Raw genomic sequence first — 26,470 nt, forward strand, 5'->3', positions numbered from 1 at the left:
GAAGGAAGGGCCAGAAGAGTAGGAGAAAATCTAAGAAAAGACGGTATTATGGGAATTAAAAGAAATGTGTATCAAGTAGATTTTTTTTTTAAATTTTGGAGACAGGGTCTCGCTGTGTTGTCCACGTTGGAATGCAGTGGCACGATCACAACTCACTGCAGCCTCGACCTTCCTGGGCTCAGGTTATTCTCCCTCCTCAGCCTCCTGAATTGCTGAGACTACAGGTGTGGGTTACCTCACTTGGCTAATTTTTAAATTTTTTTTGTAGAGACATGGTTTCCGCCATGTTATTCAGGCTGGTCTTCAACATTCGGGCTCAAGTGATCCACCCGCCTTGGCCTCCCGAAGTGCTAAAGTTTTAGGCATGAGCCACTACACCTAGCCAAGTGAATTTTAAAGGAAAGAAATGAGTGGTCAGAAAAGTAAGGGAAGGCAAAGGCAGAAGTATCCATTTGATTTAGGAATGAGTGTGTTGAGGTTGACCTTGTAGAGAGCAGTTTGAGTGAAGCAATAGGGCAGAAGCAAAGTTGCAGGGCATAGGTGGTGACTGAGGAGGGTGGAACAACTCTTTTAAGAAGTTTGGTGGTAGAAGATATATATAGCTTAAGGTAAGTATAGGGTCAGGTTAAGATGGGACAGGCTTGCTCACATTTGAATGCTGGTGAACTGAAGCCACTACAGAGAGAGATGTTGAAAATGTTCGAGAGATAGGATAATTGATAGGAGTGGTAGGATGTGAGAGGATTTGTGTTCTACAACATGTGGAAGGCTTAGGAGGAGGGACCTCTCTTCTGTTATGACAGAAAAAAAGAAAAGAAAGTTTGAGTATATATCTAATCAACTTGTGCTATTTTTATTGTTGTGTTGAGACAGGCTCTGAATGATGTAGATGGTGAAGAAGAAGGAACTATTAATAGCCAGTCAGGAGAAAGTGAGAATGAGAATGAGTTGGATAACTCTCTAAACTCTCAGTCTAACACAAATACTGACAGGTATGTGTATATGGCATAAATACTACAACTCGTAGCTTTTTTCCATGGCCATGTCAATGTTTGCTTATTGCATCGTTTTTTATTAAATGGAAGTTTATTTTTATTTAAAAATTTGTTTATTTTGATATTTCAAAATAATTTGCTGGGATAATATAAAAAGGTTTTATATACTCTTTACTCAGATTCATCAATTATTAACATTTTCCACATTTCTTTTATCATTTTATCTCCTTTTCTGAGTATGCACACACATGCATGCATGTACATGTGCACCCATCATCACCTGAGTAATACACATTGTACCCAATATGTAGTTTTTTTATCCCCCACCTACCTTCCACCCTCCGCCTTCTGAGTCTCCAAAGTCTGTTATATCACTCTCTATGCCTTTGTATACCCATAGCTTAGCTCCTTAGCAAGTAAGAACACGTGGTATTTGGTTTTCCATTCCTCAGTTACTTCTCTTGGAATAATGGTCTCCAGCTCCAACCAAACTGCTGCAAAATACATTATTATTATTATTTGTGTGGTGTGTGTATGTGTGGCTGAGCAGTATTCCATGGTGTGTCTATACCACATTTTCTTTATCCACTCATTGGTTGTTGGGCACTTAGGTTGGTTCCATATTTTTGCAGTTGACTAACACACATTTTTAAAGAACTATTTGGAAGTAAGTTGCATGCTTCGTGTTCCTTTATCCCTAAATACTTCAGTGTGTGGTTCCCAAGAAAAAGAGCATTCATTCAGATAAAATCACAGTACAATGATCACAATCAGGAAATTACATAGATTTAACACTATTATCTAATCCATAGACCTTATTTCGATTTCTCCAGTTGTCCCAATAATATTTATTTTGTTTTTTTGGATGATTAAAGAACTAATCGTAATCACTTATTATATTTAGTTTTCATGTCTTTTCATTTAAAAAAAAAACCTGGAATCTTCTAAAATCTAATCTTTGCCTTTTATGACATTTTTATAGTTTTGAAGAAGTACAGGGCAGTTATTTTACAGAATTCCCTCTAACTTGACTTTGTCTTATAATTTCTTCATTATTAGACTCAGCTTACTTACGCATTTTGAGCAGGAATACCCCTAAAGTGATGCTAAGTCCTCAGTGCATAATATCAAGAGGCAGTGATACCTTGGTTTAATTATTGGTGCTGTTCACTTTCATTGTTTGGTTACAGTGATGTCTGCCATGTTCCTTCAATGGATTATACTGTTTTTTCTTTTATTTATTTTGATGTTTATTTGTCACATACTTGGGAGCTTCTTCAAGTAATTCCGGTGTCCTTTTAGCATATCTTCTTTAACATTTAATTTCTGGCACAACATAGCTCTTATTGTACTTTCTCTTCTCCGGAATCAACCATTTCTTCAAGAATCCTTAACTCATTTTATTAAAGAAGTGTGTTTAGAAACCAAGCTCTAAGTATTAGATGTGTTTATTGTACTTGGCAGTTATTGTTTTTAGACCAACAGATACATATATATCCACACATACATATATATACCTATTGTCATATGTATATGAACATATCTATATTAGTATCTAGTTTTCTGTCTATTTAGCTATAAATCATGAATTTACAGTGATACTTCCAAGTCCAATTTAACACTATTGGTTTTATCTTGGTCCTCTCTTATTCCATATTTGTATCACTCTTCTTTAACACTGAGCAGCATGTCTCCAAACATTACACAAGTATATGTATTCATATTCAATCCTGCAATACATAGAAAGTAGTTTTGGAATTGCTGCGCCCATACTAATGCGAAAATAACCTGCTAAGTAGAGTTGAAGATTGTTTGCAAATTTCTAAAAGGTTATTGTATTATGTGAAATATAATTAGGTTCATTTGTTTCTATTTGTATTCAATTTTAGGTTTTTACCTCTCTTTTTGACAAAATTATACAAAAAGCTGTTTTTAGGGTAGTGTCACCATCCCCTATCCCTTCTAACTAGTTCCTGTCTACACTTACCCTTGTAGGTAATCAGTTTCCTTAGTTTTTAAATTTATTCTTTCTGTGTTTCTTTTTGTAAATGTAAGCAGATAAATATATATATCCTTATTTTCTCTTCTTATATAAAAGGTAATGTACTATATTTGCTTTTATTTTACTTTATTTTAATTGACAATAACTGTGCATATTCATGGGGTACATAGATGTTTTGATACATATAATGTATAGTGATCAGGTTGGGGTAATTAACATATCCATCTATATTGGCTTTTACCACTTAATAATATATCCTGGAAATCTCCCCATAGCTGTTTATAAGTTTACAGATATATTTTTTCTTCATTTTTATAATAAAATGAAACAGTTGCATAGTACTAAATTGTGTGAATGTACCGTAGTTTATTTGACCATTCTCATATATATGGTAATTTAGGTTATTTTCAGTATTTTATTTTATTTTTCATTTTTTGAGATGGAGTCTCATTCTGTTGCCCAGGCTGGAGTGCAGTGTCACCGTCTTGACTCACTGCAACCTCCGCATCCCAGGTTCAAGTGATTCTCCTGCCTCAGCCTCCCAAGTAACTGGATTACAGGCATGCGCCACCAGGCCTGGCTAACTTTGTATTTTTATTAGAGACTGCATTGTTTGGCTCCCACTTAAAAGCGGGACATGTGGTGTTTTTGTCTTTCTGTTCCTGCATTAGTTTGCTGAGGCTAATGGCATCCAGCTCCATCCATGTCCCTGCAAAAGACATGATTTCATTCCTTTTTATGGCTGCATAGTATTCCATGTTTTATTATTAAATTAACTAGAGAGAACTGGCATCTTTATGACATTGAATTTTGCTATCCAAGAACATAGTATATTTCTCCATTTGTTAAAAGGTCCGCTGCTTTCTTTAGAGCCGTCGGGCATAGACATTTAAGTCTGCTGAAGCTGAGCCCACAGCTGCCCCTTCCCCCAGGTACTCTGTCCCAGGGAGATGGGGGTTTTATTTTTAAGTCCTTGACTGGGGCTGCTACCTTTTTTTCAGACATGTCCTGCCCATTGAGGAGAAATCGTGGCAGTCTGGCCGCAGCGGCCTTGCTGAGCTGCAGTGGGCTCCACCCAGTTTAAACTTCCTGGTGGCTTTGTTTACACTGTGAGTGTAAAACCACCTACTCAAGCCTCAGCAATGGTGGACTCCCCTTCCCCCACCAAGCTCAAGCGTCCCAAGTCCATCTCAGATTGCTGCTGTGCTGGCAGCAAGAATTTCAAGCCAGTGGATCTTAGTTTGCTGGGCTCCATGGGGGTGGGATCCGCTGAGCCAGACCACTTGGCTCCCTGGCTTCAGCCCCCTTTCCAGGGGAGTGAACAGTTCTGTCTCGCTGGCATTCTAGGCGCCACTGGGGTATGGAAAAAATAAACAAACAAACAAAAAAAACACTCCTGCAGCTAGTTCGGTGTCTGCCCAAATGGCCCCCCAGTTTTGTGCTTGAAACCCAGGACCCTGCTGGGGTGGGCATTGGAGGGAATCTCTTGGTCTGCGGGTTGGGAAGACGGTGGGAAAAGTGCAGTATGTGGGCCAGAGTGCAAGTTTCCTTAGGCTCAGTCCCTCATGGCCTCCCTTGGGTAGGGGAGACTTTAACACCTCATGGTCAATATTAGACAGATCAATGAGACAGAAAATTAACAAGGATATTCAGGACTTGAACTCAACTCTGGACCAAGCAGACTTAATAGACATCTATAGAACTCTCCACCCCAAATCAACAGAATATACATTGTTCTCTTACTTCATTGCACTTATTCTAAAATTGACCACATAATTGGAAGTAAAGCACTCCTCAGCAAATGCAAAAGAACGGAAATCATAACAAACAGTCTCTCAGACCACAGTGCAATCAAATTAGAAATCAGGATTAAGAAACTCACTCAAAACTGCACAACTACATGAAAACTGAACAACCTGCTCCCGAATGACTACTGGGTACATAACTAAATGAAGGCAGAACTAAAGATGTTCTTTGAAACCAGTGAGAACAATGACACATCATACCAGAATCTCTGGGACACATTTAAAGCAGTGTGTAGAGGGAAATTTATAGCACTAAATGCCCACAAGAGAAAGCAGGAAAGATCTAAAATCGACATCCTAACATCACAATTAAAAGAACTAGAGAAGCAAGAGCAAACAAATTCAAAAGTTAGCAGAAGACAAGAAATAACTAAAATCAGAGCAGAACTGAAGGAGATAGAGACATGAAAAGCCCTTCAAAAAAATCAGTGAATCCAGCAATTGGTGTTTTGAAAAGATCAACAAAATAGACTGGTAGCCAGACTAATAAAGAAGAAAAGAGAGAAGAATCAAATATACACAATAAAAAAATGATAAAAGGAATATCACCACTGATCCCACAGAAATACAAACTACCATCAGAGAATATGCAATAAACTATGCATATAAACTAGAAAATCTAGAAGAAATAGATAAATTCCTGGACATATACACCTTCCCAAGTCTAAACCAGGAAGAAATCGAATCCCTGAATAGACCAATAACAAGTTCTGAAATTGAGGCAGTAATTAATAGCCTACCAACCAAAAAAAGTCCAGGACCAGGCGGATTCACAGCTGAATTCTACAGAGGTACAAAGAGAAGCTGGTACCACTCCTTCTGAAACTATTCCAAACAATAGAAAAAGAGAGAATCCTCCCTAACTCATTTTATGAGGCCAACATCATCCTGATACCAAAGCCTGGCAGAGACATAACAAAAAAAGAAAATTTCAGGCCAATATCCCTGATGAACATTGATGCAAAAATTCTCAAAAAAAATACTGGCAAATGGAATCCAGCAGCACATCAAAAAGCTTATCCACCACAATCAAGTTGGCTTCATCCCTGGGATGCAAGGCTGGTTCAACATATGCAAATCAATAAATGTAATCCAGCATATAAACAGAACCAAAGACAAAAACCACATGATTATCTCAATACATGCAGAAAAGGCCTTTGACAAAATTCAAAACCCCTTCATGCTAAAAACTCTCAATAAACTAGGTATCATTGGAAAATATCTCAAAATAATAAGAGCTATTTGTGTCAAACCCACAGCCAATAGAATACTGGATAGGCAAGGCAAAAGGCAAGAATGCCCTCTCTCACCACTCCTATTCAACATAGTATTGGAAGTTCTGGCCAGGACAGTTAGGCAAGAGAAAGAAATAAAGGGCATTCAAATAGGAAAAGAGGAAGTCAAATTGTCTCTGTTTGTGGATGACATGATTGTATATTTAGAAAACCCATCGTCTTAGCCCCAAATCTCCTTAAGCTGATAAGCAACTTCAGCAAAGTCTCAGGATACAAAATCAATGTGCAAAAGTCACAAGCATTCCTGTACACCAATAACAGACAAACAGGGAGCCAAATCATGAGTGAACTCCCATTCACAATTGCTACTAAGAGAATAAAATACCTAGGAATACAACTTACAAGGGATAAGGACCTCTTTAAGGAGAACTACAAACCACTGCTTAAGGAAATACGAGAGGAAACAAACAAATGGAAAAGTATTCCATGCTCATGGATAGGAAGAATCAATATCATGAAAATCGCCATACTGCCCAAAGTAATTTATGGATTTAATGCTATCCCCATCAAGCTACCATTGACTTTCTTCACAGAATTAGAAAAAACTACTTTAAACTTCATATGGAGCCAAAAAAGAGCCTGCATAGCCAAGAAAATCCTAAGCAAAAAGAACAAAGCTGGAGGTATCATGCTACCTGACTTCAAACTATACTACAAGGCTACAGTAACCAAAACAGCATGGTACTGGTACCAAAACACATATATAGACCAATGGAACAGAACAGAGGCCTCAGAAATACACCACACATCTACAACCATCTGACCTTTGACCAACCCGAGACAAACAAGCAATAGGGAAAGGATTCCCTATTTAATAAATGGTGTTGGGAAAACTGGCCAGCCATATGCAGAAAACTGAAACTGGATCTCTTCCATCTTATACAAAAATTGACCCAATATGGATTAAAGAGTTAAATGTATTACCTAAAACCATAAAAATCCTAGAGGAAAACCTAGGTAATACCATTCAGGACATAGGCATGTGCAAAGGCTTCATGTCTGAAACACCAAAAGCAATGGCAACAAAAGCCAGCATTGACAAAGGGGATCTAATTAAACTAAAGAGCTTCCACACAGCAAAAGAAACTATCATCAGAGTAAACAGGCAATCTCCAGAGAGGGAGAAAATTTTTGCAATCTACCCATCTGACAAAGGTCTAATATCCAGAATTTACAAGGAACTTGAACATGTTTACAAGAAAAAAACAGCCCTATCAAAAAGTGGGTGGAGGATATGAACAGACATTTCTCAAAAGAAGACATTTATGTAGCCAACAAACATATGAAAAAAAGCTCATCACTGGTCATCAGAGAAATGCAAATCAAAACCACAATGAGATACCATTTCACGCTAGTTAGAATGGCAATCATTAAAAAGTCAGGAAATAACAGATGCTAGAGAGGATGTGGAGAAATAGGAATGCTTTTACACTGTTGGTGGGAGTGTAAATTAGTTCAACCATTGTGGAAGACAGTGTGGCGATTCCTCAAAGATCTAGAACTAGAAATACCATTTGACCCAGCAATCCCATTACTGGGTATATACCCAAAGGATTGTAAATCATTCTACTATCCAGAAACATGCACACATATGTTTATTGCATCACTATTCACAATAGCAAAGACTTGGAACCAACCCATATGTCTATCAATGATAGACTGAATAAAGAAAATGTGGCATATACATACCATGGAATACAGTGCAGCCATAAAAAAGATGAGTTCATGTCCGTTGCAGGGACATGGATGAAGCTGGAAACCATCATTCTCAGCAAACTAACATAAGAACAGAAAACCAAACACTGTGTGTTCTCACTCATAAGTGGGAATTGAACAATGAGAACATATGGACACCAGGAGGGGAACATCACACACCGGGGCCTGTTGGAGGATTGGAGGCTAGGGGAGGATAGCATTAGGAGAAGTAAATACCTAATGTACGCGACAGGTTGATGGGTGCAGCAAACCACTATGGGATGTGTATACCTATGTAACAAAACTCATGTTCTGCACATATACCCCAGAACTTAAAGTAAAATAATAATAATAATAATAATAAAACTAGGAAAAAAGTCGACTTTTCTGTTTTTCAGCAGTGTCTTAACATTTCTCTCATATAGATTTTGCTTATTTCTTATTGAGTTTATTCCTAAGTATTTTGGGGCTTTTGTTATTCTATTAAGTGGAATTTTATTTTCCATCATACCTCCTAACTAGTTATTCTTTGTTTTTATGAAAGCTACTGATGTCCGTGTGTTGCCTTGATATTCGGCTACTTTATTGAATCTTGGTTGAATTAGTTTTAGCGCTGATTTTCTAGGGGTTTCTAGGTTGACTGTCATTTCATCTGCAAATAGACATTGTTTTCCTTGTTTTCTAAGTCTTTCACCTCTAATTGGTTTCTTTTGTATGTTTTATTAGTTATAGGCCAGTGTTCAATAATAATGGAGATAGTGGGGATCCTTGCCTTGTTTCTGATTGTATGAAAATGCTTTTATTGTTTCCTTTTAAGTAAGGTACTGGCTTTAGTACTGAGGTCTTTTTTCTTTCTTTTTTTCTTTAAAATTTTAAAATCATTGTTATTTTTAGTCTTTTTTGAGACAGGGTCCCACTCTGTCACCCTGACTGTAGTACAGTGGCATGATCACAGCTCAGGTGATCCTTTCACCTCAGCCTCTCACCTCAGCCTACTTCAGCCTTAGTAGCTGGGACTATAGGCATGCAACCACCATACCCAGATACATTTTTTTTTTTAAACAATGCTAAGGAAATACCAATCAATTCTTGTTTTCTTGATTGTTTTATTTTAATCAGTAATAAGTGTTAATTTTATCAGACTTTTGGTATGTATAATCATATGAGTTTTTTGCTTATGTCTCTTAATATGGTACATTATTTTATGAGTTTCCTAATATTGCAGTGTCCTTGCATTTCTGCAATAAATTCTAGTTGGCCATAATGTGTTATTTTCATTAATGGAGTATTGGAGGTTGTTTGTTAATATTTTATTTAGTATTCTTGTGTTAAAATTCATAAATGATATTCTCTGTAGTTTTTTTGTGTCTGCAGCCCTTATCAGATTGAGGTAACAATGGGATACTTGATTTCATAAGAACCATCTGGAAGATTTTTCTAACTTTTTAAGTCCTGGAACAATTTATATAGCACTGAGACTATCTGTTTTTTGAGGCTGATAGCTTTTTGTGTATGTGCATGGTGCTTTTTTTTTTTTCTTTTTTTTTTGTGGGGAAGTGCCAAATAAACAAATTTGCTTGTTTATTTAAGCTTCTATTTCTTCTCAAGCCAATTTTTGTAAGTTATATTTTCTTAGGAAATTTTCCATTTCATCTAGGTTAATCAGTGTATTTCTATAGAGATATACCAATAATCTCTATACTTCTAAAAAAATTTTGTTTCAGTGCTTACTTGTTCTCCTCAATCATTTGTTTTGGTTTGTTCTCTTTCTTAAAATTAGGTTATTTAGTGGTTTGCCTATTTAATGAATTTTTCAAAGAACTAACATTTTTAACTTATCAGTTAGAGGTCTAGTTTTCTGATTTCTTCCTCATCAATTTTTGCTTTTATCTTTATTTCCTTCCATATGCATTGTTTTGGTTTACTTTGTTTTTCTAGTAACCCTAGTTGAGAATTTAATACATTAATTTTCATTCTTTTATTTTTAATTGATAAACATGTTTAGGGCTCTGAATTCTACTCTGATCACTACTATAAATGTGTACCATACATTCTGGTATGTAGTGTTTTGTTACTTTAGGAATGAGGTAATTTCAGTTTATATTTTCATGTTTACCTAAGAATTATCTAATAGAAGATTTAAAAAAATTTCCAGAGTCTCTTTGTTTTTCTAGTTTTATTACATTACATTCAGAGTGTGATTTGTAATATTTCCACCTGTGGAACTTAATGATGTTTTCTTTTTTTTGTTTTTTTTTTTTTTGAGATGGAGTCTCGCTCAGTAGCCCAGGCTGGAGTGCAGTGGCGTGATCTCGGCTCACTGCAGGCTCCACCTCCTGGATTCATGCCATTCTCCTGCCTCAGCCTCCCGAGTAGCTGGGACTACAGGCGACTGCCGCCACGCCCGGCTAATTTTCTGCATTTTTAGTAGAGACGGGGTTTCACCGTTTAGGCAGGATGGTCTCGATCTCCTGACCTCGTGATCCGCCCGCCTCGGCCTCTTAATGATGTTTTCTTTGTGACCTAATATATGATCAAATTTTTACAAATGTTCCATGTATGTGCCTGAGAAGAAGGTATATACTCTAACAAAGTATAAAGTTCTAAAGGTATATCCATAGATCTACCTCATTGCTTATGTTGTTTAATACTTTTGTATCCTTATTTATTTTTGCCACTATTTTCTTCTGAGAATGGTGTATTAAAGTCTCCTACTACTAGTATGTTTCTATTCTCTTTGCATTTTATGTTTAAATATATTTCATTGTTCGGTGTTAAATACTTCCTTTCTTATAAAAGTGATTATTATGTTTTTTGGTACATGTTTTTTGGAACATAAGTGTTATATCTTCATTGTGAGTTTTAACTTTTAGCATTATAAAGTATGCTTTGTCACATTTAATCCTTTTGACTTCATTTCTACTTCATCTAATATCAGGAATGAAACCTCTACTTTTTTCTTGTTTCCAATTTCCTGGCTTATCTTGGCTTTTTACATTTAGCTTTCTGTATTTTAGATCTTTAATGTATTTAGCCTTCTGGAATTATTTCGTATTAAGTATGTCTGTTGTATACAATGTAGACTTCAGTCTTGACTTGTTAGATAATTTGAAAATATTCTTCTTTTAATTGAAGTAAGCTTATAACACTTCCTGGTATGTTTGATGTTAACTTCATCACATTATTTTATAGTACTGTTTATTGTACTACAACTACATCTTCTATGTGATGTTTCTTCTCTGTTCTTTTAAAAAATTTCTTTTGGTATTTAGGAAGTTTGTAATTTTGTTCTGGTGGTTACCTTTGTATATATACCTTTTACAGAGCCTTTAATCTTGTTTTCTTTTTTTACATATCATTGTCAGGTATGTCAGTTAAAATTTTTTTTTGTTTTAATTTCTACCTATTGCCTGTATAATAAGTGAGTTTTTCTATGTTCCTATTCTTTCCATTATTTTCTCTCTATCCTTCTCCCCATGTTTAGTTATATATTTTGCTTTGACAGAACATGAAGTATTTACATACTATGCTTCCATGTGTATCCCATTTTTGTTTTTGTCTTATAGCTACAATTAAGTATATTAAATATCCCAGAAGTTTGGTGGCTTAAAACAACAGAAATTGATTTCTTTCCAGTTCTGGAGGCCATAAATCCAAAATCAGTTTCACTAGGCCAAGCTCAAGATATCAGTAGGGCCACATTCCCTCCAGTGTGAGAAGCTGCTCTGGAAGACAATTTGCTCCTTGCTTCTTCCAGCTTCTGAAATTGTGGCTGCAGCACCCCAATCTCTGCCTCTGTCTTCACATTATCTCCTCTGTGTGGGTGTCAAAGATCTTCCTCTGTCTGTTTCTTATAAGAATAAACATGAAATAAGAAAAAATTTAAAAAAAAGAATATACGTGATTGCATTTAGGGCCTACCCAAGATAATCTCCCCATCTCAAGATTCTAAATTGTATCTGAAGAGGCTTCCCCCACCCCCTTTTTGCCATATAAGGTAATAGTGACAGGTTCCGCGGTTTAGGACATGGAATATCTTCAGGCATTATTGTTTAGCCTACCATGGTCCTTCCAGTGGTCCCCAAAGATTGATCCCAATATCCTTCAATTTTCAGCTTCATTTCAAGTTCAAAATCTCAGCTAAATATCATTAGCTCAAAAGTCCCAAATCTCATCATCTAAATCAGTTATGGGAGGACTGGATAGAATCCATCCTGGTGCGGCCGGGCGCGGTGGCTCAAGCCTGTAATCCAGCACTTTGGGAGGCCGAGACGGGCGGATCACGAGGTCAGAGATCAAGACCACCCTGGCTAACACGGTGAAACCCCGTCTCTACTAAAAAAAAATACAGAAAACTAGCCGGGCGAGGTGGCGGGCGCCTGTAGTCCCAGCTACTCAGGAGGCTGAGGCAGGAGAATGGCGTAAACCCGGGAGGCGGAGCTTGCAGTGAGCTGAGATCCGGCCACTGCACTCCAGCCTGGGCGACAGAGCGAAACTCCGTCTCAACAACAACAACAACAACAAAAAAAAAAAAAAAAGAATCCATCCTGGTGCAAAATTCTCCATTTGTGGTCCTATGAAACTAGTAAGCAAGTTGTCTGCTTTCAAAATACCATGATGGGACAGACATAGGATGAAAGTTATAGACATTTCCATTTTATGAGGGAAAATCAAGGAAGAAAGATATCAGCAGTTCCAAGCAACTTTGAAATTCAGCAGGGCAAATACTATTAGGACTAATGATCTGTGACTTGAATCTTTATCCTTCTGGATCCATGGCTCTGCCCTGTACCTGTGGCTCTGGCTTTGGCCTCTGTGCCTATGGATCTGCAGCTCTGGCCACATGTTCTTACTTACTTGTGGGAGCTGAAAATTAAAGCAATTGAACTTAGGAAGATAGAGAGTAGAATGATGGTTACCAGAGGCTGAGAAAGGTAGTCTGTAGAATTTTTGGAGTATAGCACCCTTCCTTCATTTCATCCTGCCTTTGTGTCTTTCAATTCAAGCTAGCGGTATTTCTGTTGGTATAACATTCTCAAAAGATCTTGTTCTTGTGTATGTCATGGTCATCTATTCCATAGACAGATCTTTCCTGGATAATCCCATCTTTATTGTTAGCTTCCTCTGAGATCATTGGGAGGACCCATGAATCACATGCTTTAGTCAGAACTAGCAAAAGGTTATTCAGCCACACTCTTGCCCTTCTCTCCAGAGTATGCTTTCCTAACAGCGACTTTACTAATCTTTTGCAATTTGGACAGGCTGAAAACTTCTCAAAACATCAAGTCCTGGTTCCTTTTGCTTAAAGTTTCCCCCCCCATTTATCTCTTTGTTCTTGCTTTTATACTAAGCCTCCAGAAGAAGATAGGCTGTACCTTCAGCATTTTGAGAAATAGACAAATGAATCAGACAGTTGAAACTTAAAATATCAACCTTATCAGTGATAAAAATGTTTATAGCATAATGCTTAGCTCTGTAACCAGTGTGCTTGTAATTACCCCTAAACTGCAGCGCCTCTTCTCACTCTATCTAGCCCCTCCCTGACACACAGGGACAGAGTATGCTGTGGTCAATTTACTTCATTGATGGGCAGAGACTGGCTGCTCTGTGGACAGGCTCCTTTGTAGGACAGAGCAACCAAAAGGGGCTGAGCCATATATGCTTAATTACTTTACTCCAGAGAAAGAGAGAGGAGGATGGAGCCATACCACGAAACTGCAGAAAGGGCAAACATGCCTATGTTAGGGACCAAGGTAGGTAGGAAACTGGGAGGCAGGTGGAATGATTCTTTCTAACACTGAGGTGATAGGCATTTTTGCTATCTTCCTGTCTTATCAGTTAAAGTGAATAGTGTTTTTTCTTTGACTATGAATTACTAAAAGCTCCTTCAAATCAAACATGTAACTATTTGGACAGTTTAAATGATGACACCTATTTTTATATAAATTAGTATAATATACATATAATTAAATAATATAATTTAAATAATGTAAATATAATTTATTTATATAATAAAATAATTAAATTATATAATCAATTTATATAATTAAATTATAAATTAAATTATATATCATTATATAACATTTATATATATATAATGATATATAATTAGTTATATAAATATATAACTATAATTGATTATATAATTAAAGTATAAGTTATAATTAAATTATAATCAAATCTATATGCATATTTATATATAATTAAATTATAATTATATAAATATAAATTACAATTAAATTAATTTATAATAATATAGATAATATAAATTAAATGCCTGCTATCATTTAATTTATATTTAGATTATGTTAATTTATATTATAATTCTAATGTAGCTTATTGTCCTGTAATTTATAGGTTTCTCCAGCAACTCACAGAAGAGAATTCTGAGTTAATTAGTAAGTTGTGGACTGATATTCAGCAGAAAATAGCAACCCAGTCACAAGTAACTCCTCCAGGAACACCATCACCTGCTCTTTCATTAGGGGAACAAAGAGGTTTGTTTCTCGTTTGCATTATTTCTAGTTGCCTGCTTTATTAGGTTCATTCTTGAATGCAGTAATTTGTAAAGGAATGTTAGAGTTTTGACTGCCTTAGCCTAATTGACTAAAATACTGATGGATCTGTCAGTTGAAATACTTTCTTAAGAAGTTTGTTCACTTGAGATACTTCTGGAAATGTTCTTCCTTTTAGCTGCTCTGAATGCTACCAGTGCTGTCAAGAGACTCCAAACCAGGCTTCAGCCTGAAGAATCTACTGAGACTCTAGACTCAAGCTATGTTGTGGGACACGTGCTGAACTCAAGGAAGCAAAATCAGCTCTTAAATAAAGGTTCAGTCCCTTAATTTACAAAGATGAATTATTAAACATGTAACTTGATACAGCTGTCTTAATCTCTTAGTCAGTGTTTTTTCTCTTAATCTCATCCACATGGTTCCAACTAAGAGTTTGTTGAATGGTAGCTAAGAAATATCTCCTACTGCTTGTAACTCTGGAACAGTGGTTCTAGTGCATTCATTATAGCTAGTGTAAATCTGGTTTAAACTGTTTAATTTTTATGAGAGAAATGGTGATATCATCTATGAAAGCCTTTTATAAATTGTGAACAATAGTCAAAAGTTTTTCTAGTAGTTTTCTGGTCATAATTTTTCGTGGTCTTAAAATAGAATGACTTCTCTCATTATCAGTGAAAAGAAAACCGAATTTGCACGCTCTTTCCAAGCCGAAGAAAAACATGTTATCAGGTAGCACAACCTCTGCAGACTTACCAAATAGGACTAATTCCAACCTGGATGTCCTCAAACACATGATACATGAAGTGGAACACGAAATGGAAGAATATGAGCGGTGGACAGGTCGCGAGGTCAAGGGACTGCAGAGCAGTCAGGGTCTTACAGGCTTCACTTTGTCATTGGTGAGCTCCCTCTGTCGCCTGGTTCGGTACCTTAAAGAGGTAAGAACATTAGGTTATTAGAATCTTCTCTTCAGACAGAAATTCACGAGTTTTTTTTCCTCTCCATTTATTGCAACCTCCAAATAAAGTACAGTCCATTTGAATAGCTTTGTTTAAAATACCTCAATTTTAGATTATCTGCAATAAAGGCTTATCCTTTAAATCTTTTCTGTCGTTAGTTGGTACATGCTTAGATAAGTGATTTTAATTTTAATAAGAGCTTTAGCAAATTATAATTAGTAGCGTAAATCTGCCATTAATATAATTATATCTTGTGCTAATATTAAATATTACTGTTTGACAGTTGTAGATTAAATAGAACTGTTACCTGTATCTGCATTCTATTGCTATTCTCTGCTTCCTACTCCCATGTTCAGTTTGGACAGTGGCATTGCCTATAATCAGTAGACTTGATACGTGGGAGAATTCTTCATGTTCCCTTTATGTCTGGAAACTCATGTATGGCTTCAGTGTCTTAAGTGGGAGATGTTTTATTGTTGTAAAAATAATTTATAAAAAAAGCAAGAATTGTTTGTTTGGCTGGGCGCAGTGGCTCATGCCTGTAATCCCAGCCCTTTGGGAGGCCGAGGTGGGTTTATTGCCTGCGGTCAGGAGTTTAAGACCAGCCTGGCCTCAACATGGTGAAACCCTGTCTGTACTAAAAATACAAAAATTAGCTGGGCATGGTGGTGGGTGCCTGTAATCCCAGCTTCTGGGGAGGCTGAGGCAGGAGAATTACTTTTACCCAGGGGGCGGAGGTTTCAGTGAGCCGAGATCATGCCACTGCACTCCAGCCTGGGCGGCAGAGCGAGACTCTGTCTCAAAAAGCAAACAAACAAACAAAGAAAGAATTGTTTGTTTAATTTGATTTCAAATAATCATCCACAGAATGCCACAGAATTAGAGTTAGCTATGTGTTTCATCTTTGAAAATCTATTTAAACTGTTATGTACTTAAGCCTGTTATACAAATATGACAAAAATGTTTAAGGAAACTTTATTATTTAATAAGACAGATTTACCAACTTAATACAGATGTTTCAATTTCTCTATAACTGTCTTCTTAAAACTGAATTCTCTTTTTTTTTTTTTTTGAGACAGGGTCTCACTCTGTTGCCCAGGCTGGAGTGCAGTAGTGGCATGATCTCGGCTCACTGCAACCTCCACCTCCCGAGTTTAAGTGGTTTTCCAGCCTCAGTCTCCCAAGTAGCTGGGACCACAGGTGCATGCCACCATACCTAGCTAATTTTTGTATTTTTTTGTAGAGATAGAGTCTCATTATGTTGCCCAGACTGGTCTCGAACTCCTGAACTCAAAGCAATCTGCCCACCTCGGCCTCCCAATGTGTTGGTATTACAGGCGTGAGCATCCACACCTGACCCTAAAATTAACTTTTTAATTAAAGATTCGTTGTATTGTCAGACCTATTAAAACCTTAACATTCTTTCACCCTTAACTCAGGAATCTTCAGCAGTATACTTTTGGCTCTTGGAAAGTATTGCAGGCTTAGAAGCATGTACTTTGTTTTTTTTTTTTTTGAGATAGAGTCTCGCTCTGTTGCCAGGCTGGAGTGCAATGGCATGATCTTGGCTTACTGCAACCTCCGCCTCCCAGGTTCAAGAGATTCTCCTGCCTCAGCCTCCTGAGTATCTGGGACTATAGGCGTGCGCCATTATGCCCAGTTAATTTTTGTATTTTTAGTGGAGACGAGGTTTCACCATGTTGGCCAGGATGGTCTCAATCTCTTGACCTCGTGATCTGCCCGCCTTGGCCTCCCAAAGTGCTGGGATTACAGGCGTGAGCCACCGCACCCGGCCAGAAGCATGTACTTTTAAGCTAATCACTTGTTTTACAAAGTTAAACCATTTAAAGTTGTCATTTATTTTAAATTATATTTTAACAAGTTTAATTTTTGAATTGGTGATACGGTCACGTTATGAAATTCAGAGATATAGTAGATTGTACTAACTCTCATCACTAACTTCCAGCTAGCATGTTTGCTTACTTATAGCCAACTATTATTACCAGATACCAGTGTATCTTTCTAGAGATGGTCAGTGTATATTCAAACAATATGTATATGTATATCCCTCTACTTTCTTTTTACAAAAAATGTAGTTACTTAATTTTATGTAACATTTTGTTCATTTTATTCTATTTAAAGAAGGGAAGAGGATAAAGCAGCACATTTTCTTTAATTAAATATAATAAACCTTTTAATAAAAATCTTTGTCATTACTGTCACATAATATATGCTTCTTTGTAAATATCTTCTTTGCCAGCTTTGAGTGCAAACTTTTAGTTTTCAACATGTGAGGCTATTGGTGGAAGTTTATTTGATATTTTTTTGTAGAGTGAGATCCAGCTACGTAAAGAAGTAGAGACAAGGCAACAACTGGAGCAAGTATTAGGTGATCATCGAGAGCTCATTGATGCTCTGACAGCTGAAATTCTTCGTCTTAGAGAAGAAAATGCTGCTACACAGGTACTCAGATGAGATCCCAATTTTTGTGTGTTCAGTGGTATAAAATATCTTTAAACATGTACTGGATTCTCTTAGAGTTGCTTTTGGTTTAACTGTGTTGATGTGATTACTTATCAGTCATTATTATCATCAGTGGTAGGTATTATTGAACATTTATTACATGGAGGTACCATAGTAGAAGCTTGGAAGCAGCATATGGACTGTCTCCCTGTCTTTTAAGAGACTTACTATTTAGTGGGAAGACAGAGTCTGCTTTTAAATTATAACTACCAGTGTTACAGTAGTTAATCCAAAATGTGAAATGAGTGTTATGATAGCCACTTTTAATTTAAAAGCAGCAGAAGATGGCCTTTGAGGAGTCCTTTTGCAATCACATCAGATGCCATTTATAGTTGTTCACAGTATCTTCATATTTGTTACATAAAGTCCTCTTTGCTGCTTGACTAATAGCTCCTTTTCTTTTTTAAAAGACTTACACAGTTCTCTTGTGGAAAACCTATTGCTTCCATGCTGCATTGAGCATTCTTCCTCTGTGAACTTTTTTTTTTTTTTTTTGAGATGGTGTCTCACTCTGTCACCCAGGCTGGAGTGCAGTGGCATGAGTTCATTGCAGCCTGGACCTCCTAGGCTCAAGTGATCCTCCCACCTTAGCCTCCCAAGTCTCTGGGACTACAGGTACACACCACCATACCTAGCTAACTTTTTATGTTTTGTAGAGAGGGGCTTTCACCATATTGCCCAGGCTGGTCTTGAACTCTAGGGCTCAAGTGATTCGCCCACCTTGGCCCTCGAAAGTGCTGGGATTACAGGCATGAGCCACTGCACCTTGCTTCTTTGTGTACTTCTGATACTGTCTGGATATTGGTATTATTGCGTTCATCAAATTGTTTTATACTTACATGTGTACTTGTCACTGAGACTGTGTGCTTCTTGAGTGTACACAGTCTATTTTATTCGTCCTTTTTGTTCTCATAAGGTAGTTGTTATTACTTTTATTTATCAGCCAGAAGAGACTAGACAAGTGATAGAAGAGAAATTGTGTTTGTGTTAATGGACATTAGATGATGAGATGTATACTTTTTTAAATTGATAAAGTAGGGTCAGGCACAGTGGCTCACACCTTTAATCCCAACATTCCTCAAGGTGGGCAGATCACTTCAGGCCAGGAGTTTGAGATCAGCCTCGGTAACAGAGTGAGACCTGTCTTTACAAAAAATAAAAATATTTGCTGGGCATGGTGGCGTATGCCTGTAGTTCTAGCTGCTTGGGAGGCTGAGGCAGGAGGATCACTTGAGCCTAGGAGTTTGAGGCTGCAGTGAGCTACGATTTTGCCATTACACTCCACCCTAGGTGACAGAGTGAGACCCTGTCTCTAAAAAACAAAACAACAACAAAAAATCCAAACTACATACAAATTTGATAATATAGTTCGCATACCATTAAGTTCACCCTTTTAAAATGTACAATTCAGTGTTTTTAGTATATTTGAAGTTGTATACCAGCACCATTATCTAAATCCAGAACATTTTCCTCACTCCAGAGAGAAATCCTGTACCCTTTAGAAGTCACTCTTCATTCTCTCTTTTTGTGAATTTGCCTAATGTAGATATTACATAGAAATGGAATAATGTAATATGTGCTGTTCTTTCACTTAGCATAATGTTTAAGGTTAATTTATGTTTAGCATGTATCAATACTTCATTCCTTTGTATTGCCCAATAATATTCCATTGTATGACTATACCATAGTTTATTTATCCCTTCATTAGTTAATGAACATTTGGATTATTTTTACATTTTATCTGCTATGAATAATGCTGCTATGAACATTCATATACATATTTTTGCAGAACATATGTTTTTAATTATCCTGGGAAGATATGCAGTTTTAAAACATACTTATTTACTTACAAATCTTTGTTGAATACCCACTGTGGGCCTGGTACTGTTCTAGGTACAGGAAATAGAATAGTGAACAAAATATAGAAAACTTTACCCTCATGGAGCTTACATTCTAAATAAATCCTAAAAACAGAAAGTTGAAGTATAGTAAGTTAGATGGTGATATGTACTTCAAAGAAAAATAAAGCACATAAAGGCATAGGAAATGCATAGGATGGGGTAGGATGCAGTTACAAATGAGATGGGCCATTCCTATCTGAGGAAGTGACATTTGAGCCAAGACCTGGAAGAGTTGAGGAGTGAGCATGTGGGTAGTTGAGAGAAGAGCAGTCTGGGCAAAGGAAAAGGAAGTGCGAAGGTCTTATGGTGGGATTGTGACTGGTGAACTTAGAGTCATCAAGGAGATCAGTGTGGCAAGAGTAGAGTATGGGGAAGAGAGAAGTAGGAGACAAGATCAGGTAAGCCCAATCACATAGGGCCTTGCATGCTGATTAAAGACATGGGCTTTTATGCTAAGTGAGATGGGAAACCACTAAAGAGAAGAGATGTGATTTGTCTTGGGTTTAAGAAGGTCACTCTGGGCTATATTGAAACTAGATCAGAGATTGGTGCCCTTTCTTGGGTTGCAGTGCCCTTAGTGTCTTATAACACCCCTAGGCCAAAAACAGTTCTACTTGTTAAGTCCAAACAACTATATCCTAACAACTGAGGGGCTGTTTGAGGAAAAGTATTACTTTCTCTTAAGTAACTACAGTGATTTACTAATGGGTTATATGTACCTTTTGAGCACTGTACCACTTCTCAATGCTTGGAATCAGTTGGGACACAATCATTCTTATTTCCTATTCCACACTGATTTTCCTCCAGAACTTGTTTTTTTTTTAAACCTAGCAACTGCTGAAAGCCCAGCCATGAGAAGATTTGACATCATCAAAAGGAATGTAATGCAATCTGACATTGAAACTGTGAACTGTCCTGAGTTAATAGTTCACCAGTGTCTGATAGATGGCAAGCATCACTATTTCCCTTGAAGATTTAAATTTCCCTTGATGCCCCTGTAAGTTCACTTTAGTGCCCTGAGGTGCCTCAATATACAGTTTGGGAATAGTATGGGACTAGAGTAGGTGGCCAAACACAAAAGCAGAATATTACATGAGGAGTTATTGGAAGAGTTCAGGTGAAACATGGCAACTTGTTCTAGGGTGGAAGTGGGAGAGGGTGGGAAAAGTGATCAAGTTATGAATGTATTTTGAAGGCTGACCAAGGCAGTCTGCTAATTTATTGGATATAGAGTCAAGTAGAGGATATTGGAAAAGAATCAAGGGTAATTCCCAAGTTTTGGGCTGAATAATTAAAATGATGCAGTTGCCATTTATAAGTTAAAGAAGGCTTTAGGAGGAATTTGTCTTTATATATTTTAAGTTTGAGAAGTCTGTTTGAATTCTAGATGGAAGTGTTGAGTAGGCCACTGGATATATGAGTGTGAAATTTGGGAAAAAATTTGGGCTGGTGGTATAAAAAATGTTTACTATACTTTATTCAGCAGTACTATTAATACTATTTCTGATGTCTGGCTGCCCCTGACTTTTATCAAATGTCTGTATCTCTCTAAGCATACATGATATATATATATATATATATATATATATATATATGCTTAGATAGAAGTTTGTTACTAGCTGCCATCCTTGGGTTTTCTTTGTCATTATTACAGGGTGTCAGCAATTTACAGAACTCTCCTTTTCTTCCTTCTACCTGCAATCTTCTCTACTTCCAAGAACCATTTGCGTAACACCAATACATAACAAAGATGAGCATTATGTGGTAGTGATCAAACCTGATGTTTTTAGATGACCTACTTATATCATCCTTGTAGAAAATATAAAGAACAAAACAAATTCATCTAACCTTCTGGGCAATCTGTTTGACTTTTACATGTAAGAATGGAATTCCAAACACTTAACACGTTCAGCTCTGTGCCAGAAAGTAAATCTATGGGTATGGTATTTTGTGGGTGATCTTTTAAATTAAAAAAAACCTTTATGTAATATTAAAAATAATACATATTTTTATGTATTATTTGCATATTTACAATAATACATATTTACATATGTATTACACATACACATTAATAATACATATTTTTAATATTACACACATAGACAAATATGAGAATATCTATATACATATATAAAAGTTCTGTCTCATTCTCATATATAAAAATCAAGTTGTAATTAATATTTGTATTAATTACATACAGAATTTTGTGCTGTTCATGTTTATCAGTTTAAATGCCTGGGTAATATTCATTGTTTCCTCCACCTCATGTATCTGTGTCTCTTGAGGGTAGCTTAAGAGTCAGTTGAAACATCCTGAAGAGGTTTTGTAAATGGAAAGCCCTGTGGAAAGGTTCATTCTTATTGTTATAGCAGGGTATTTATTAATTATCATTTCATGATTTACTTAACCATTTCCCTATCATGGAACTATTAGAATATTTATAATTGTAAATAGCATTTCTTTCATTTGAATGAAAGTCTCAAATTCCTGAAGTATTTAAAATGATGATATTATACATATGTAAACACACACATATCCTTTGTGTGGTTTGCTTTCTAGGTGGTCGTTTGATGTTTGATATGCTAATAATATTATTTCATATGTTTTCCTCTCCAGGCAAGACTTCAGCAGTACATGGTCACAACAGACGAGCAACTTATATCACTCACATATGCTATTAAGAACTGTCCTGTGATAAATAACAGACAAGAAATTCAGGCGTCAGAAAGGGGAGCCACAGGTCGAAGAAATATGGACAGTTCAGGTGAGTGTGGTCTTATTATCGCAGACTGTCATTAAATTACTTAATGGCCTTAGATAACAAACCAAACCTTAAATCTCTAAACTTATATAGACTTATTGACTGTTTATGCATGTACAGTATTGTTACTACTACAATTGCCACTACTTTTCCAGCTAATATTGGATGCTTGCTCTATGCCAGATACTTGTTAAGTCTTACATGCATAATTTCAATTCATGTCATAATAGTCTGATGAGGTAGGTGTTATTGTTATTCCCATTAGTGTTATCTTTAGAGGAAACTGAGACTGAGAGAGGGTTGGTAACTTAGCAAAGTCACACAGGTAGAAAGTAGCCGAATCGGACACCTAAATCAATGAGAGTGCTAGCACTTTTTTTTTTTTTTTTGAGATGGAGTCTCGCTCTGTCGCCCAGGCTGGAGTGCAGTGGCCGGATCTCAGCTCACTGCAAGCTCCGCCTCCCGAGTTTACCGCCATTCTCCTGCCTCAGCCTCCCAAGTAGCTGGGACTACAGGCGCCCGCCACCTCGCCCGGCTAGTTTTTTGTATTTTTTAGTAGAGATGGGGTTTCACCGTGTTAGCCAGGATGGTCTCGATCTCCTGACCTCGTGATCTGCCCGTCTCGGCCTCCCAAAGTGCTGGGATTACAGGCTTGAGCCACCGCGCCCGGCCAAGTGCTAGCACTTTTAATCACAGTGCTCTAGATTCAGAAGAGATGATTTTGGAAAGAGAAAAATACTGAATTTTAGAAATACATAACTTTTGTTCATGTGTGGTAGTGTTGTTTTGTAATTCTTTCTTTATCTCATGTGCTATCATATGCTGTAGGCTGAATTGGACATTTCTGTTTTTTCATGTGTTTTACTTTTAAGTAAGACTTTGATGAGTATCTGTAAGCAAAGTGTTTTATGTATTTAAAACCGTTTTCTTAGGATGGATTCTAAGAAGTGGCTGACCAAAATTTAACTTGCATGAGGTAAACTCAATGGCTAGGGCAGATCTCTGTCTTCTGGTGGAGTCTTGCTATTTTTTTTTTTTTTTGAGATGGCGTTTCACTCTGTCATCCAGGCTGGACTGTAGTGGCGCCATCTCAGCTCACTGCAACCTCCGCCTTCCAGTATCAAGCGATTCTCCTGCCTCAGCCTCCTGAGTAGCTGGGATTATAGGTGCCTGCCACCATGCCCAGCTAATTTTTGTGTTTTTAGTAGAGACGGGGCTTTGCCATGTTGGTCAGGCTGGCCTCGAACTGACTTTATGATCCGCCTGCCTCGGTCTCCCAAAGTGTTGGGATTACAGGCCTCGGTCTCCCAAAGTGTTGGGATTACAGGCGTAAGCAACCACACCTGGCAAGTCTTGCTATTAATATCTCAGTAAAGGAATATGTTAGTGCTTTACTGTTATCTGAGTTAAGCTTCACTACTGAGAAAACTTTTGATTATCCTATAGGTGAGAAGGGCTGGGAGTAAGTGTATTGTAGAATTATTGTTAATTCTTGTTATTACCTGTGGAAAAAGTCAGAAAGATTTATGTTGGTGAGACCAAAGATTTATGTAATATCTTCCTGAGTCTCCGCTCTTGTAACTCTTTTAAAATAATGTGGAATGTGACTATGTTGTGATAATGCATGAACTGTGAAGTTCCTTATTTTGTAATGAGCCTTGTATATGGAGGTCAGTGCATTAATATGCCCCATTTTAGCCATTCTATTACTTGTTATGACCATTAAAAAGCTATCTGTAAGACATAATGAAAAATTCTACTAGCCTAGGCAACATGGTGAACCCCGTCTCTACAATAAATACAAAAAATTAGCTGGGTGTGGTGGTGCATGCCTATAGTCCCAGCTACTTGGGAGGCTGAGGTGGGAAGATCACTGGAGCCTGGGAGGTCGAGGCTGCAGTGAGCCAAGATTGCTCCACTGCACTTCAGCCTGGGTGACAGAGTGAGATCCAGTCTGAAAAAACAGAAAAAAAGAAAAAGACAAACTCTAGAGTGCCACATAGGATTTTTTAGGAGTCCCTAAGTGGCTCGCTTTTCATGGCTTTGAGGCCCTCATGACTTTCTCAAAAATAGTAACAACTTCTCAGTACTAGCTCACCAGGAGCCTGCCCATGAATGATTGGCAGAGGAGGATACAGTCTAGAAAGTGAAGACTCCAGGAGCCATGTTGATTGATGTGAATTTTGCACTCTACTCAGATGCCTTTAAGAATAAATACCTGGGCCGGGCGCGGTGGCTCACGCCTGTAATCCTAACACTTTGGGAGGCCGAGGCGGACGGGTCATGAGCTCAGGAGATCGAGACCATCGTGGCTATCACGGTGAAACCCCGTCTCTACTAAACAAAATACAAAAAATTAGCCGGGTGTGGTGGCGGGCGCCTGTAGTCCCAACTACTCAGGAGGCTGAGGCAGGAGAATGGCGTGAACCCAGGAGGCGGAGCTTGCAGTGAGCCAAGATTGTGCCATTGCACTCCACAGGCTGGGCAACAGAGCAAGACTCTGTCTCAAAAAACAAAAAACAAACAAAGAAACAAAAAAAAAAAGAAAAAAGAATAAATACCTGAAATGTGCCCATAGTTTCTTTTTGTTCCTATTGTGCTAATATCCTTTCATCTTCTTCAGAGGGTCCAGCTGTAAATGCCAATGTCTCAGTGCCATTGATGTTCAGAGAGGAAGAGGTGGTTGAATTCCCACAGGAAGAGTTGCCTGTTAAATTGTCTCAGGTGCCAGACCCTCCAGATAACATGACTCTGGCCAAGAATTTTCCAGCACATATTTTTGAGCCAGCTGTGTTGTTAACACCACCCAGGCAGAAGAGCAACTTAAAATTCTCTCCTCTTCAGGACGGTAAATTTTCTTCTAAAGTTACCTGAAAGTTGTTTTTTATGTTCCATTTGTACAATGTATTACGTTCACCATTACATGAAAAACAGAATTGAAAAAGACATTTGATTACCACACATAGCCTTTAAGCTGAAGGAAGACTTTTCATGCTATGTGTAGCATACCTGTGGTCATGTGTGACATTTAATTAATTTTATTGTATATCTATTTTATTAAACATTGTAAGTATTAAACTCAGATCAAAAGATCAGAGTCCTTAGCATTAAGATGCAGAGTAAGGGGAATCCCTTTTGTCCCAATGATCCATGAGCATATGAAAGAGTTAGAAGCAGGAGATTATACTCCAAAGAGTAATGAAAGTTAGACTAAGGAAAGGTGAGAACTGTGACTTTGAGGGTCATGTAAGTGACATCTGGTCATCATATTCACCTCTTTCTCATCAAAAGTTTTCAGCTCAGTTGAGGGAATTTTATAATAAAAGTTAATGGACAATTAAAAATAGCTTTAGAGTTACTTTTGCAGCTCACAGGTAGAGTAAACAGGTTAAGAATGTATTATTAATTCTTAGCTCAAAGATTCTTAACTTAGGGTTCATGAATGGTCTTCAGAAGTCCCATGAACTACTTCATTGTTGGGAAAATGAGATTTATTTGTCCCCATGTACATTTTTTCTGGAGCTATTGTTTTTACTTCATTTTCAAAGAGTTCTTTGGTCAAAAAAAGAACCAGTATCTTAAACTCTCTTCTGAAGTTTTTTGAAAAATATTATTCAGGTCTGATTAGCCTGAATTTTTATTTCTTTTAAAAAATTTTTTATATTTTTACATAGGGGAACAGAAAAATAACTGTTAATTGTTATTGGGATATACGAATTCTGTGCAATTTTCTGCACTTTGATGTTTCCAATAAAGGACATGAAGAAGCCCAAGGGGTTAAATAAAATGACAAATCCTTGCTATTAAAAATTCTGTTTTGTTATTTGTAATGCAGATGTAGCATTTGTCAGATCAGTGTGGTGCAGTGGTGACAGTGCCAGGCTGAGAGTCAGAAGTGCTGGCATTTTGGCCCATTTATTGTTGACTAGCTGTGAGGCATGAGGCTCAGATGGTTTACCTTTTCTAGACCTAAGTTTTTCCATCTATGAAATGAGAAGATATTTCTTTATCTTTAATGC

The 26,470-nt window shown here is 37.2% G+C and overlaps 1 protein-coding gene across 4 annotated transcripts in view; it reads left to right on the forward strand.

Annotated features, from left to right (window-relative positions):
- Positions 1-26,470, forward strand: part of SPICE1 (spindle and centriole associated protein 1) — a 67,233-nt gene that overhangs the window by 25,683 nt on the left and 15,080 nt on the right. For all 4 annotated transcript variants that reach the window (XM_033211268.1, XM_033211270.1, XM_033211269.1 and 1 more), the window contains 7 exons: positions 874-992; positions 14,150-14,289; positions 14,486-14,623; positions 14,980-15,245; positions 17,598-17,729; positions 22,307-22,454; positions 25,075-25,299. In XM_033211268.1, coding sequence (XP_033067159.1) covers positions 874-992; positions 14,150-14,289; positions 14,486-14,623; positions 14,980-15,245; positions 17,598-17,729; positions 22,307-22,454; positions 25,075-25,299 — 1,168 coding nt within the window. The remainder of the gene's footprint in view (positions 1-873; positions 993-14,149; positions 14,290-14,485; positions 14,624-14,979; positions 15,246-17,597; positions 17,730-22,306; positions 22,455-25,074; positions 25,300-26,470) is intronic.

The sequence above is a fragment of the Trachypithecus francoisi genome, unplaced genomic scaffold (genome assembly GCF_009764315.1).
Source record: "Trachypithecus francoisi isolate TF-2019V2 unplaced genomic scaffold, Tfra_2.0 Lachesis_group0, whole genome shotgun sequence".
Taxonomy (NCBI): Eukaryota; Metazoa; Chordata; class Mammalia; order Primates; family Cercopithecidae; genus Trachypithecus; species Trachypithecus francoisi.